The sequence below is a fragment of the Pseudophryne corroboree genome, chromosome 6 (genome assembly GCF_028390025.1).
Source record: "Pseudophryne corroboree isolate aPseCor3 chromosome 6, aPseCor3.hap2, whole genome shotgun sequence".
NCBI lineage: Eukaryota > Metazoa > Chordata > Amphibia > Anura > Myobatrachidae > Pseudophryne > Pseudophryne corroboree.
In genome coordinates this window covers 814,811,342-814,827,947 of record NC_086449.1, presented here as the reverse complement: position 1 = coordinate 814,827,947, position 16,606 = coordinate 814,811,342, and the positions used below count along the sequence as shown (strand labels likewise).

At 48.3% G+C, this 16,606-nt stretch overlaps 1 protein-coding gene across 3 annotated transcripts in view; it reads left to right on the top strand.

Moving 5' to 3' along the window:
• LMNTD1 (lamin tail domain containing 1) overlaps positions 1–16,606 on the top strand; it is a 268,559-nt gene that overhangs the window by 203,938 nt on the left and 48,015 nt on the right. For all 3 annotated transcript variants that reach the window (XM_063929096.1, XM_063929095.1, XM_063929094.1), the window contains exons 9-11: positions 7,697–7,815; positions 9,336–9,511; positions 12,114–12,297. In XM_063929096.1, the coding sequence (XP_063785166.1) occupies positions 7,697–7,815; positions 9,336–9,511; positions 12,114–12,297 (479 nt within the window). The remainder of the gene's footprint in view (positions 1–7,696; positions 7,816–9,335; positions 9,512–12,113; positions 12,298–16,606) is intronic.

Genomic DNA, 16,606 nt, shown 5'->3' with positions numbered 1-16,606 from the left:
AACAACTGCAGCTAGCGATCAACTCGGAATGACCCCCTTGGTGCGGTGCATGCACAGTTTGCTAAGAATCGATAGATGCGTGTGACTCAGGCAGGCCCAGAAACATCTTATTATGTCCCTCATACATGGCCCCATTCCGTTACACATTACACGGTATTGTGGGTCCAGTTTCTGTGAAGGCAGCTACTGGGAGAAACGTGTGTAAGTTATGTTTTTTGTTTATGAAGTTTTTTTTCTTTTACATTTTTCTCCACCAGCTCTTTGTAAAGTAAAAATACACCAGCGACTACAAATCCCAGCACTGCATTCCTAAAAATAGTATTTCGGGGTAAGCCGATGCCGTGTCGCAAATACTGAGAAGCTAATCTGACGCACCGCTCAGGCAGACAAAGGGTTAAATCGGGCTGCTAACAGGAATCCTGCGGTGCATAGCTGAAACCTTCCCCCACTATCACAGCCTTATCTCATATATACGTACAGTATAAGCGCCCATATACTGCTGTCAGATAAACTAAAATATTTACATTCTGGGATTCGTTTGCGTTTTATTTCATCGTTAGTTTTGCAGTATAGAGCCTGAAATTACTTGTTCTAGGGATAACACGTTCCCATATAATGAGAAGCCAGGTGCGCTGCTTGGGTGTTCCACCTGTAATGTACGTCAGAGAGCAAGATAACGAGATATTCCCACGTCACGCAATCTCCATGTGATCTGCAGTAGGCAGCTCCGGCAGCGACGCAGACGTGATCTTAATATTTAATGTACAGGAGCCTGGTAACCTCTGAGGGCCAAGGTCTGGGAGAGGACGCCAGGAAGTGATTGGCGGCTCTTTATATTACCTGAGCACAGAAAATGTGAAGGTTCTGCTGGATTATGTAAACACACAATGGAGGCAGTCACACTGTACATATCCCAGGTAATTAGTGACGTCCCTGAAGCACCTGGCAAAGTATCTTGCGGCGCAGGACGCTATACATACTGTAGTCGCCAACGTCTCACAATCCTGAATACAAATATAATTTCTTTGACGTCCTAGTGGATGCTGGGTACTCCGTAAGGACCATGGGGTATAGACGGGCTCCGCAGGAGCGCAGGAGACTGGGCACTCTTAAAAGAAAGATTAGGTACTATATCTGGTGTGCACTGGCTCCTCCCTCTATGCCCCTCCTCCAGACCTCAGTTAGCATCTGTGCCCGGCCAGAGCTGGATGCACCCTAGGGGCTCTCCTGAGCTTCCTAGAAAAGAAAGTATTTGTTAGGTTTTTTATTTTCAGTGAGATCTGCTGGCAACAGACTCACTGCTACGTGGGACTGAGGGGAGAGAAGCGAACCTACCTGCTTGCAGCTAGCTTGGGCTTCTAAGGCTACTGGACACCATTAGCTCCAGAGGGATCGAACACAGGCCGAGTCCTCGGTCGTCCGGTCCCGGAGCCGCGCCGCCGTCCCCCTTGCAGAGCCAGAAGAACGAAGAGAAGTTGAAAATCGGCGGCTGAAGACTCCGGTCTTCATTAAGGTAGCGCACAGCACTGCAGCTGTGCGCCATTGCTCCCTTAGCACACCACACACTCCGGTCACTGATGGGTGCAAGGCGCTGGGGGGGGGGGGCGCCCTGGGCAGCAATTAGATTACCTTACTTGGCGAAAAGCACATAATACAGTCTGAAAAACTGTATATGTGCATTAACCCCCGCCATTAACGTACATAAAAGGACAGAAGCCCGCCTCTGAGGGGGCCGGGCCTTCTTCCTCAGCACACCGGCGCCATTTTCTCTTCACAGCTCAGCTGGAAGGAAGCTCCCCAGGCTCTCCCCTGCAGTATCCTGGTACACAAAGGGTAAAAAAGAGAGGGGGGCACATAAATTTAGGCGCAAAACTGTGTATATAAGCTGCTATAGGGGAAAAATCACTCAGTATAGTGTACATCCCTGTATTATATAGCGCTGTGGTGTGTGCTGGCATACTCTCTCTCTGTCTCTCCAAAGGGCCTGGTGGGGGAACTGTCTTCAAATAGAGCATCCCCTGTGTGTGTGGTGTGTCGGTACGCGTGTGTCGACATGTCTGAGGTAAAAGGCTCCTCTAAGGAGGTGATAGAGCGGATATGTGTGGGGGAGGGTGTCTCCGTCGACAACGCCGACACCTGTTTGGATATGTGTAAGTGCTGAGGTAAAATTATTGCACAAAATGTTAGGGAACAGAAAGGAAATCTACCCTGGTCTGTCCCTATGTCACAGAGTCCTTCAGAGTCTCTCTATGTTCACTATCCAAAATAACAAAGTATCGACACGGAGTTTAACTCCACTGTCGACTACGATAATGCAAAGTCACAGCCAAGAGGGCTAAAAGATATTCAATATATGATTATTGGAATAAAAGATGATTTGCATATCACTGATGACTCATCTGTCCCTGACACAAGAGTACACATGTTAAGGGGAAGAATGCTGAGGTAAATTTCCCTCCTCTCATGAGGAAAAAGAGCGGGAATCTCCAGACAAGAGACGGCAGCTTCCCACAAGAGAATTCTCAGGCTGTATCCTTTCCCCACTAGGGCCAGGATGTGTTGAGAATCTTCCCCTTGGGTGTCATGTTTGCACTAGCTATTCTCAGGGATCCTGCAGATAGTGTGCACATTCTAATATACTACCCAGACCGGCGATTGTGTCGGCATGGGTTTATAGCGCTGTGGCAGCGTGGACAGGTACCTTATCAGCAGAGATTGAGACCCTAGTATGCATATAAATATTTTAAGATGCTGTCTTAAGTGATAGATATATAATTATAAAGCATGCCCAAAGGGACATGAGTATACTGGGTCCTAGAGACAAAAGCTATGTCGATTTCTGCTTGACGTGTCCTGTAGAATATACATTGGACAGATGATGCCGACTTAAGAGGCATATGGAAGGCTGAGGATTGTGTGGAGAAAGGTTCTCGGGCCTGGTCTCCACAGCTATAGCTGGTATTTCTAATAATTTGCCTTATATTCCTGCACAGCCTAGGAAAGCACGACATTATTAAATGCAGCTTTTCGAATAAATAAACAAGAAAGTCTGAGGTGCGTCCTTTCTTGTCAGAGCCGGGGGCAGAGGAAAGAAGCTGTACAACACAACTAGTCCCCAGGAACAGAAGTCCTCCCCGGCCTCTACAAAAATCCACCGCATGTCGCTGGGGCTCCACAGGCGGAGCTAGGCCCGGTGGGGACACGCCTTCGTAAGTTCAGCCACAAGTGGGTTCACTCCCTGTTAGATCCCTGGGCAATAGAAATTGTATCGCAGGGATACAGGCTGGACTGTGAGAAGATGCCCCCTCACCGAGGACCTGGCGGGCTTCCCCCCAAGAGAGGGAGCCAGTGTTAACTGCAATTCGTAAATTGTATCTTCAACAGGTGGTGGTCAAGGGTCCCCTCCTTCAACAAGAGGGTGTTATTATTCGACCATGTTATAATCCCGAAACCAGACGGTTCGGTTAGACCCATATTGTATTAAAATCCCTGAACATATACCTGAAAAGGTTCAGGTTCATGATGGAATCGCTAAGAGCGGTCATTGCAAGCCTGAAATGAATCGGGACATAAGGGATGCATACCTTCGTGTCCCCATTTATCCACCTCATCAGGCGTACCTCAGAATTGCGGTACGGGATTGTCATTACCAATTTCACCAAGGTAATGGCGGATATGATGGTGCTCCTGCGGAAGCAAGGTGTCACTATTATCACATACTTGGATGATCTCCTCATAAAAGCGAGATCAAGAGAGCAGTTGCTGGACAGCGTATCACCTTCTCTGGAAGTGAAACGGCAACACGACTGGATTCTATATATTCCGAGGTCGCAGTTGGTTCCTACAGCTCATCTGCCTCGCCTAGGCATGATCCTAGACACAGACCAGAAGAGGGTTTATCTCCCGATAGAGAGAGCTCAGGAGCTCATGACACTGGTCAGGAATCCATTGAAAACCAAAACAGGTGTCAGTGCATCACTGCACTCGAGTCCTGGGAAGGATGATGGCATCATACGAGGCCATCCCCTTCGGCTGGTTCCATGCAAGGACAATGGAACTTACTGGACAAGTGGTCCGGATCACATCTTCAGATGCATCGGTTAATCACCCTATCCCCCAGGGCCAGGGTGTCTCTCCTGTGGTGGCTGTGGAGTGCTCACCTTCTCGAGGGCCGCAGATTCGGCATTCAGGACTGGGTCCTGGTGACCACGGATGCAAGCCTCCGAGGGTGGGGGGCAGTTACACAGGGAAGAAAATTCCAAGGTTTGTGGTCAAGCTAACAGACTTGCCTTCACATCAATATCCTGGAACTAAGGGCCATATAAAACGCCCTAAGTCAAGCGGAGTTCCTGCTTCGCGACCAACCGGTTCTGATCCAGTCAGACCGCAGGGGCTCATGTAAACCGCCAGGGCGGCACAAGGAGCAGGGTGGCGAGGGTAGAAGCCACCAGAATTCTTCGCTGGGCGGAGAATCAAGTAAGCGCACTGTCAGCAGTGTTCATTCCGGGAGTGGACACGACCTCCACCCGGGAAAGTGGTGACTTCATCAGGAAGTCTTCACGCAGTTTTGCAAATTGATGGAAACTGCCTCAGGTGGACTACATGGCGTCCCACCTCAATAAAAAGATAAAAAAGGTTTTACGCTGGGTCAAGGGACTCTCAGGCAATAGCTGTGGTCGCACTAGTAACACCGGGGGTGTTCCAGTCGGTCTATATATTCCCTCCTCTTCCTCTCAGACCCAAGGGCTGAGAATTGTAATAAACGGAGGAGTGTGAACAATATTCTTTGCTCCGGATTGGCCAAGAAGGACTCGGTACCCGGAACTGCAAGAAATGCTCTCAGAGGACCCATGGCCTCTGCCTCTCAGTCAGGACATGTTGCAACAGGGACCCTGTCTGATCCAAGACTTACCGCGACTGCGTTGGACGGCATGGCGGTTGAACGCCGGATCCTAGCGGAAAAGGGCATTCCGGATGCAGCTATTCCTACGCTGATAAAGGCTAGGAAAGACGTGACAGCAAGACTTTTTCACTGTATATGGCGAAAATAGGTTGCTTGGTGTGTGGCCGGGAAGGCCCTACAGAGGAATTCCAGGGGGGTCGATTCCTGCACTTCCTACGGTCAGGAGTGACTATGGGCCTAAAATTAGGATCCATAAAGGCCAAGATTTCGGCCCTATCCCTTTTTCTCTCAAAAAGAACTGGCTTCACTGCCTGAAGTTCGGACGTTGTTACAGGGGTGCTGCATATTCAGCCCCTTTTGTGCCTCCAGTGGCACCTTGGGATCTTAACGTGTGTTGGATTCCTAAAATCCCACTGGTTTGAGCCACTTAAGACCGTGGAGCTAAAATATCTCACGTGGAAAGTGGTCATGCTTTTGGCCTTAGCTTGGACTAGGCGTGTGTCAGAATTGGCGGCTTTGTCATGTAAAAGCCCATATCTGATCTTCCATATGGAAAGGGCAGAATGGAGGACTCGTCCCCAATTTCTCCCTAAGGTGGTATCATCGTTTCATTTGAACCAACCTATTGTGGTGCCTGCGGCTACTAGGGACTTGGAGGATTCCAAGTTGCTGGACGTAGTCCGGGCCCTGAAACTTTATGTTTCCAGGACGGCTAGAGTCAGAAAAACTGACTCGCTATTTATCCTGCATGCACCCAACAAGCTGGGTGCTCCTGCTTCAAAACAGACTATTGCTCGCTGGATCTGTAGCACGATTCAGCTTGCACATTCTGCGGCTGGACTGCCGCATCCTAAATTAGTAAAAGCCCATTCCACGAGGAAGGTGGGCTCTTCTTGGGCGGCTGCCCGAGGGGTCTCGGCTTTACAACTTTGCCGAGCTGCTACTTGGTCGGGTTCAAACACTTTTGCAAAATTCTACAAGTTTGATACCCTGGCTGAGGAGGACCTTGAGTTTGCTCATTCGGTGCTGCAGAGTCATCCGCACTCTCCCGCCCGTTTGGGAGCTTTGGTATAATCCCCATGGTCCTTACGGAGTACCCAGCATCCACTAGGATGTCAGAGAAAATAAGAATTTACTCACCGGTAATTCTATTTCTCGTAGTCCGTAGTGGATGCTGGGAGCCCGTCCCAAGTGCGGACTCTCTGCAATACATGTATATAGTTATTGCTTAACTAAAGGGTTATTGTATGAGCCATCTGTTGAGAGAGGCTCAGTTATTGTTCATACTGTTAACTGGGTATAGTTATCACGAGTTGTACGGTGTGATTGGTGTGGCTGGTATGAGTCTTACCCTGGATTCCAAATCCTTTCCTAGTAATGTCAGCTCTTCCGGGCACAGTTTCCCTAACTGAGGTCTGGAGGAGGGGCATAGAGGGAGGAGCCAGTGCATACCAGATATAATACCTAATCTTTCTTTTAAGAGTGCCCAGTCTCCTGCGCTCCTGCAGAGCCCGTCTATACCCCATGGTCCTTACGGAGTACCCAGCATCCACTACGGACTACGTGAAATAGAATTACCGGTGAGTAAATTCTTATTTTTTTTTTGTTTCTTTTCTTCACTTTGAAGACTCCTCGTCAATAAGAATAAAGTATTAGCCCAGGGCCTAAGAATCTGAGGTAAAAATTGCAGCTAGAAGGCAGGAAATGAAGGACGCTATTGTACAGTGGGTCAGTATTGAATAATAGGGACATTTCCAGGGACAAATCTTTAGAACCTGGACCTGCAGGTGGGAATGAGTGAAATTTGGCTACTATACGTTATGCTGCTCTGTGATAGTATCATACGCTGCCATGCAAGGCGCCAGTAGCCATCACTGTGATGTTATAACTCCGAGGGCCGGATTTACTAGGCCTGGAAATATATAACGGCACTAATTTGGGGTATTTAATATTAGTGCTGCTTTAAATTTGAAGGCCAGACACAGCAAGAAGTAAATCTAGCCCCAATGGGCCAGTATTGTCCTGATGTGGGGGCGACCCACCTGTATAGTGCTGCCCCCCCCCCCCCCCTTCAAAAAATGCTCATTGCTACCATACACTGCCCTGTCATTTTATGTGTCATATAGTCTTATATCATGCAGCAGCGACCGGTGATGTCATATGCAGCACTATGGGGGTAATTCAGACCTGATCGCTAGGCTGCGTTTTTGGCATCCCTACAATCAGGTAGTCGCCGCCTACAGGGGGAGGGTTTGTGCTGTGTGCAGGGGTGCGTTCGCTTTTGCTGCAGAGCTGCACAAACATCAGTTTGTGCAGTATCTGCTCTGCCCAGGACTTACTCAGCCGCTGCGATGATCGGGGCCTGAGCTGACGTCAGACACCCTCCCTCCAAACGCCTGCTCCCTCCTGCGTTTTCCCGGACACTCCCAGACAACGGTCAGTTGCCGCCCACAAACGGCCTCTTCCTGTCAATCTCTTTGCCATCACCGTTGCGTCCGAAATTTTCGCACCATCCTGTCGCTGAGCGGCAATCCCCGTTGTTGTTGTCCGACGCGCTTACGCGCTGCGGTGCATACGCATGCGCAGTACAGACCTGGTCGCCCGCTGTGTGAAAACGCACAGCAGCAATCAGGTCTGAATTAGCCCCTATGTTTTCTCATGGAGTCTGACGCAGTAGGCTGCCCTGCCCTGTGCGTACTGTCCTGTGACACCATATGCTGCACTGTATTATCTAGCCGTGGTCGTACAGCGTGAGGCGACCTGCTTACACTGTGACATCTTCCCTCTCACCAGGGCATGCAGGATCTTCTCCTGGCCAAAATGAAGGAGCTGAACACGTTCCAGGAGAGCAATGTTTCCCTGAGAAGCGAGCTGGACACCCTGAGATCCATGCTGGAGGAAGAGGAGCAGCAGTAAGTGACACGGCCTCCAAATGGGGTGCATTAGGGTCCGCTATATGGATGTGGCAAAGGGATCTAGTATATGGGCCAATTATATAAGTTTTGTTTATATGAGTCCAATATAAAAGTCCAATAAAGTGGATTTATGAGAGAGTCAGACTGTCTAGTATAGATGTTCCATATTTCAGTAAGGTTGCATTATAACATTTTTATATGAGTACACTATAGGTGTCTGATACAGGAGTCCTATATATGATTCCAGTTTAGTGTTCTGGTATAAAAGATCATAGAAATCTGAAACTACTTGTAAGATCTGTAATAATTATTCCTTATATGTTTGCTTAGCGAATGCCTGACTGGTGACATCATAACTACATCACTGATTATAACTGATGACATCACAACTCACTGATGACATCACAACTCACTGATTATAAGATAACTGGTGACATCACAACTCACTGATTATAACTGATGACATCAAACTCACTGCTTATAACTGATTACATCATAAGCCACTGTTTGTGCATATATATATATATTTACTGCATATGCAGGGCTGTTTCTAGCCACTTTGGCTCCCAATGTATGATTTTAACATTTTAAAATGCGCCTCTACCCCGTTAACATAAAAAAATAAAAAAAGGCGTTGCCTTGTTAAAATGGGCGTGGCCTTGCAGGAAAAGATTACCTTATACCCCAGTTTTTGACCCTGCACCAACAGATCATGGCCACCACAAGAAAAAAAAAAATCCACCTGATTAAGCCCCACACAGTAATGCCCCCTGCACCATATTATTCCACACACCGCAATGCCCTTGATACATTATGCCCTACAGTAAAGCTTCTAATTACTTTTAAATTACCTGCTCGTTGCCAAGGGTTTCACGCGCTGGGTGTCATGCTGGTTGCCAGGGGTTTCATGCTCTGGGACGGGTGTCATGATCGTTGCCAGGGCTGTGTAATGCCAGTTTCCAGGGCTGTGTAATGCCAGTTTCCAGGGCTGTGTAGTGCTCTTTGTAAGGGGTGTTTACAGCGCCCGCCGCCTGCCCCCCCCGCCAGCATCTTTTACATTCTCCCCCCTCCCCGTCATTACTACTCCGCTCAGGGGCGGAGTTTGCGTAATGATGCGTTTGCGTCATGTAGTCACGACGCAAATGCGTCATTATGTGAAACACTGCTCCCCAAGCGAAGTAGTAATGACGGGGAGGAGGGGGAGCACCAAGAGCCACCAAAAGTGCTGCGGCGGGGCGGCCCGTGCCACCTCACCCTCCGCAAGAAACGGCACTGTATATATTACACCGAGAGCCCAGCACTCACCTTAGTAAGTTAATTCACTTCTATACATCAGAACATAAATAAATAATGGGGTTTTAGTTCATGGATTGTACAATGCATTTGAGCTTGCAGCCCACATCACGGGACCCCATCTTACTGCAAGTCCTACTCTATCACCCTGTCTTTTAAAACCTGGCCGTTGCTATCACATCAGAGATAAATTATTTATATATTTTATCTCTCTCTTCCTTCAGGATGGGCACCGCTCAGTTGAATTTGCCTCAGAGCCGCTCCTCATCCTTGTACCTATGGGAAGATCCATTGCAGTCATCCATGCCGAACCTGTTTCCTGATTATGCCGGGATATCCGGAGCTCTGTCCTCCACTGCCAGGCCGGAAGGAAATGATTTATCTGAAGGAGGAGAAGAAGGTAATGTTTATGGCGTGACACGGACTCTAGATGAAAATGTATATATCCAAAACTACTGGGAGTGGACAGTTTTGTTTTAGTTGGTATAAAGGTGGTCATTCCGAGTTGATCGCTAGCTGCTTTCGTTCACTGCGCAGCGATCAGGCAAAAAAATGGCACTTCTGCGCATGCGCATGCGGTGCAATGCGCACGCGCGTCGTACTATTACAATGAACTATGTAGTTTTACACAAGGTCTAGCGAAGCTTGTCAGTTGCGCTGGTGGCCGCAGATTGATTGACAGTAAGAGGGCGTTTCTGGATGTCAACTGATCGTTTTCAGGAAGTGTTCGAAAAAACGCAGGCGTGGCTGGGCGAACGCAGGGCGTTTTCGTGACGTCAAAACAGGAACTAAATAGTCTGAAGTGATCGCAAGCGCTGAGTAGGTCTGAAGTTACTCTGAAACTGCACAAAATTAATTTGTAGCCGCTCTGCGATCCTTTCGTTCGCACTTCTGCTAAGCTAAAATACACTGCCAGTGGGAGGCGGCTTAGCATTTGCACGGCTGCTAAAAACTGCTAGCGAGCGATCAACTCGGAATGACCACCAAAGACCTCACAGGCGGTCTATAGTCAGGACCAGGGGTGGAACTACTGCCCGTACAGATGGGAAAGTGGCTACTATGCCTGGAAATGAGGGGGCCTGTAGACATTGCGTGCATTGCTACTGAGGTGGTCCCACAACTCTGAGAGGTACACACATGCTTACAGAAGTCTGAAATACCCTCCAAACCAAGTAATACTGTCAAGAAGAGGCAAAGAAAGTTCAATCAAACTGCAGCACCACTCAAGGCCAGGTGGTGGCGATGCAGAGCCCTTCCACTGAAACCTTTTATACCAAGCGGCTGCATGTGACGTCAGACAGCTACCCCAAAAACGCTGCCAGCACCCCCCCGTTCAGCCCACCACGCCCCCCCCCCCCCCTTCCCCAATGCATGCTGCCGTCCCATCAGCACCCACCACGGTCAATCACATTACAGCCGCATGCAATGTTTGAGCCTGCACAGCTGCAATGCAGCCGCTGCGCGTGGGACAGAACAGCGTCAGCCTCTGAATGAGGCCCACGGTCTATATCTGCTGTATGCAGCGCTCGTTCTGAACAGCATGGGAATTCTTAGGTTAACCTCACTTAGGTGGACAATCATTAGGTCGGCCACTATTAGTCGACGTGGCCGACGTGGCAAAGGTCGACACATGCCAAAGGTCAACATTCATTTTTCACATTTTTGTTTTCATTTTTTGAACTTTTCCATACTTTACGATCCACGTGGAATATGATTGGGAACGGTAACCTGTGCCGAACGCAGCGCTAGTGGAGCGAGGCACCTTGCCCGAAGCATGGCGAGCGAAGTGAGCCATGCGAGGGGACACGGTGCACTATCTGGGGTCCCCAGTCACTTTACGAAGAAAACGACACAAAAAAAATATATATATCGACCTTTGTTAACCTGATGACCGTGTCGACCTTTTCCAGGTGTCGACTTAGTGCCTGTTGACCAATAGTGGTCAACCTAATGAGTGTCGACCTAAATAGTGTCGACCCAACAATCCTATTCCACGAGTGTCCCTCAATTGTTCTCATTCTCTTAAGCTTTTTATATTTGCATCCCCCAACGCAATATCACTACTTGCCCCTGATGAATATATTTACTGCAAATAGTAAACGGTAAGTCCCAGGCCCGTGTGATGCCTTCACTCTGTAACTCAGGTTCTTATTATTGTGACGTCTGTGCCAGCACCCTCTGGCAACCTTATCACAAGCACAGCGGACAACTAGGGGTCATTGGAGGTCATTGCTTTGCCAGGATTACCAGGATTCGTATAGAGCAGTGATTTTCAACTTTTTTAAACTCGTGGCGCACTAAACAAGATTTTAAAATTGCCAAGGCACACTGTCCGTTTTTTTAAAATCAACTAATATACTAATATTTCCATCAGTAATAAAACAGACACATTGGCCCCTGCAATAATACAACCCATTGGCCCCCCACTGTAATAAAACAAATTAATTCACCTCCACAGTAATAACAAATAGTAATAGTAATCCAACCACACACTGTTCCCCCAGTAATGTCAACGCGTCTGACCCCCCCCTTCCCCCCCGTAATTCCACAGCATTCAATTAAATAAATAAAATACACTGGCCCCAACCTCGGGTTTCTCGCTCAGCACGGAGCAGGAGAGCGGGTAGGCGCAACGGGCAGGAGAGCTGGCGGCCGGAGAGCAGACGGGCAGGCGTGACGTGTGTGACCTATAAGTCATGCCGCGTCACCATAGGTCATGGACCAGGCCGCGGAAGAGAGCAGAGTGCTGCCCAAGCCCAATAGCAATGACAAGGGCAGCAGAGTGGCAGGCGTCTCTGGCGGGCGACAGGCGCCGGCACATTTGACAACCACACGTCGCGGCACAGCGGTTGAAAAACACTGGTATAGAGCATGTCATTGTTTTAATCATCAGTTCATTTTATGTTTTATGTCTTATGAGTGATGCATTCTATAGGGTACTTTATTATTATTATTATTATTATTATTATTATTATTATTATTATGTTTCTTTTTTTTGTTAGAAGATCATCATGGCCAAACTGAGCAGCTTAAGAGGCCGGCTTCTGCCCCTGCCCTCACTACGCACATCCAAAACCACAGTGAGGGTGACTTCTCCTCAGGCTCAATGACAGACAGTGCAGATCCTAAATCCAGCACCACTCCATCATCGACGAATAGTGACCTCAGAAGAGCACCAGTATCCAGGTGAGCTGACACTCAAGTTGGTGATAGAGACATCAGAGCTGGCATATCCAGGTGAGCTGGGACTGAATGATGTCATAGTGACATCAGAACTGGCATATCCAGGTGAGCTGGGACTGAATGATGTCATAGTGACATCAGAGCTGGCATATCCAGGTGAGCTGGGACTGAGAGATGTCATAGTAACATCAGAGCTGTCATATCTAGGTGAGCTGGGACTGAGAGATGTCATAGTAACATCAGAGCTGTCATATCCAGGTGAGCTGGGACTGAATGATGTCATAGTGACATCAGAGCTGGCATATCCAGGTGAGCTGGGACTGAATGATGTCATAGTGACATCAGAGCTGGCATATCCAGGTGAATTGGGACTGAGGGATGTGATAGTAACATTAGAACTGCCGCATCCAGGTGAGCTGGGACTGAATGATGTCATAGTGACATCAGAGCTGGCATATCCAGGTGAGCTGGGACTGAGAGATGTCATAGTAACATCAGAGCTGGCATATCCAGGTGAGCTGGGATTGAATGATGTCATAGTAACATCAGAGCTAGCATATCCAGGTGAGCTGGGACTGAATGATGTCATAGTAACATTAGAGCTGGCATATCCAGGTGAGCTGGGACTGAATGATGTCATAGTAACATCAGAGCTGGCATATCCAGGTGAGCTGGGACTGAATGATGTCATAGTGACATCAGAGCTGGCATATCCAGGTGAGTTGGGACTGAGGGATGCGATAGTAACATCAGAACTGCAGCATCCAGGTGAGCTGGGACTGAATGATGTCATAGTGACATCAGAGCTGGCATATCCAGGTGAGCTGTGACATCAGAGCTGGCATATCCAGGTGAGCTGGGATTGAATTATGTCATAGTAACATCAGAGCTGGCATATCCAGGTGAGTTGGGACTGAGGGATGTGATAGTAACATTAGAACTGCCACATCCAGGTGAGCTGGGACTGAATGATGTCATAGTGACATCAGAGCTGGCATATCCAGGTGAGCTGGGACTGAGAGATGTCATAGTAACATCAGAGCTGGCATATCCAGGTGAGCTGGGATTGAATGATGTAATAGTAACATCAGAGCTAGCATATCCAGGTGAGCTGGGACTGAATGATGTCATAGTAACATCAGAGCTGGCATATCCAGGTGAGCTGGGACTGAATGATGTCATAGTAACATCAGAGCTGGCATATCCAGGTGAGCTTGGACTGAATGATGTCATAGTGACATCAGAGCTGGCATATCCAGGTGAGTTGGGACTGAGGGATGTGATAGTAACATCAGAACTGCCGCATCCAGGTGAGCTGGGACTGAATGATGTCATAGTGACATCAGAGCTGGCATATCCAGGTGAGCTGGGACTGAATGATGTCATAGTAACGTCAGAGCTGGCATATCCAGGTGAGCTGGGACTGAGGGATGTCATAGTGACATCAGAGCTGGCATATCCAGGTGAGCTGGGACTGAGGGATGTCATAGTGACATCAGAGCTGGCATATCCAGGTGAGCTGGGACTGAATGATGTCATAGTAACATCAGAGCTGGTATATCCAGGTGAGCTGGGACTGAATGATGTCATAGTGACATCAGAGCTGCATATCCAGGTGAGCTGGGACTGAATGATGTCATAGTAACATCAGAGCTGGCATATCCAGGTGAGCTGGGACTGAGGGATGTCATAGTGACATCAGAGCTGGCATATCCAGGTGAGCTGGGACTGAGGGATGTCATAGTGACATCAGAGCTGGCATATCTAGGTGAGCTGGGACTGAATGATGTCATAGTAACATCAGAGCTGGCATATCCAGGTGAGCTGGGACTGAATGATGTCATAGTGACATCAGAGCTGCATATCCAGGTGAGCTGGGACTGAATGATGTCATAGTAACATCAGAGCTGGCATATCCAGATGAGCTGGGACTGAATGATGTCATAGTGACATCAGAGCTGGCATATCCAGGTGAGCTGGGACTGAATGATGTCATAGTAACATCAGAGCTTTCATATCCAGGTGAGCTAGGACTGAATGATGTCATGGTTACATCAGAGCTGGCATATCCAGGTGAGCTGGGACTGAATGATGTCATAGTTACATCAGAGCTGGCATATCCAGGTGAGCTGGGACTGAGGGATATCATAGTGACATCAGAGCTGGCATATCCAGATGAGCTGGGACTGAATGATGTCATAGTGACATCAGAGCTGGCATATCCAGGTGAGCTGGGACTGAATGATGTCATAGTGACATCAGAGCTGGCATATCCAGGTGAGCTGGGACTGAATGATGTCATAGTAACATCAGAGCTAGCATATTCAGGTGAGCTGGGACTGAATGATGTCATAGTGACATCAGAGCTGGCATATCCAGGTGAGCTGGGACTGAATGATGTCATAGTAACATCAGAGCTGCATATCCAGGTGAGCTGGGACTGAATGATGTCATAGTAACATCAGAGCTGGCATATCCAGGTAAGTTGGGACTGAGGGATGTCATAGTGACATCAGAGCTGGCATATCCAGGTGAGCTGGGACTGAGGGATGTCATAGTGACATCAGAGCTGGCATATCCAGGTGAGCTGGGACTGAATGATGTCATAGTTACATCAGAGCTGGCATATCCAGGTGAGCTGGGACTGAATGATGCCATAGTTACATCAGAGCTGGCATATCCAGGTGAGCTGGGACTGAGGGATGTGATAGTAACATTAGAACTGCCGCATCCAGGTGAGCTGGGACTGAATGATGTCATAGTAACATCAGAGCTGGCATATCCAGGTAAGTTGGGACTGAGGGATGTCATAGTGACATCAGAGCTGGCATATCCAGGTGAGCTGGGACTGAATGATGTCATAGTGACATCAGAGCTGGCATATCCAGGTGAGCTGGGACTGAATGATGTCATAGTGACATCAGAGCTGGCATATCCAGGTGAGCTGGGACTGAATGATGTCATAGTAACATCAGAGCTGGCATATCCAGGTGAGCTGGCACTAAATGATGTCATAGTAACATCAGAGCTGGCATATCCAGGTGAGCTGGGACTGAGGGATATCATAGTGACATCAGAGCTGGCATATCCAGGTGAGCTGGGACTGAGGGATGTGATAGTGACATAAGAGCTGGCATATCCAGGTGAGCTGGGACTGAGGGATGTCATAGTGACATCAGAGCTGGCATATCCAGGTGAGCTGGGACTGAATGATGTCATAGTAACATCAGAGCTGCATATCCAGGTGAGCTGGGACTGAATGATGTCATAGTAACATCAGAGCTGGCATATCCAGGTGAGTTGGGACTGAGGGATGTGATAGTAACATCAGAACTGCCGCATCCAGGTGAGCTGGGACTGAATGATGTCATAGTGACATCAGAGCTGGCATATCCAGGTAAATTGGGACTGAGGGATGTCATAGTGACATCAGAGCTGGCATATCCAGGTGAGCTGGGACTGAATGATGTCATAGTGACATCAGAGCTGGCATATCCAGGTGAGCTGGGATTGAATGATGTCATAGTGACATCAGAACCGGCATATCCAGGTAAGCTGGGACTGAGAGATGTCATAGTGACATCAGAGCTGGCATATCCAGGTGAGCTGGGACTGAAGAATGTGATGAAAGTTAGAATATTGTTAAATTAAAGGACACCTGTCACCCTTTGGCAATACAGGACCAATACTCAGGAGTCAGTGATGTCACTGCAGCAATACAGGACCAATACTCAGGAGTCAGTGATGTCACTGCAGCAATACAGGACCAATACTCAGGAGTCAGTGATGTCACTGCAGCAATACAGGACCAATACTCAGGAGTCAGTGATGTCACTGCAGCAATACAGGAACAATACTCAGGAGTCAGTGGCGCATTGCTCAGCTCTATGTAGCAATGAAAGAAGCTGCAGTGACATTAAGAGTCCCCTTGTGAGCTCGCTGCGCTCGCCACAGGTTTTGTTCCCACCCTATGGGTGTCGTGGACCCCCCATGATTTTGTGGACACCCACGAGTGGGAATAGCCCCTGTTAGCTGCCATTCCAGGCTGTCGGCATTGTCAGCGGTTGGGATTCCAGCATCAGTATCCTGACCGCTGGCATCCCAACCGCCGCCAAATCATCTGTATCCCCGTTTTAGAAGCAGAACGATGTGAATAAGACGCACAAGCAGCTTCTGCTGTTTAAAATGATATGCAGCATGCCTATATCCTGTGTGTAATAGCAACTGTAACTGCATACTAAATGTTATGCTACAGAGTATTCCAGCCATACACTGTAACATAAGTAGAGTCGCAATTACACACTGACTATAG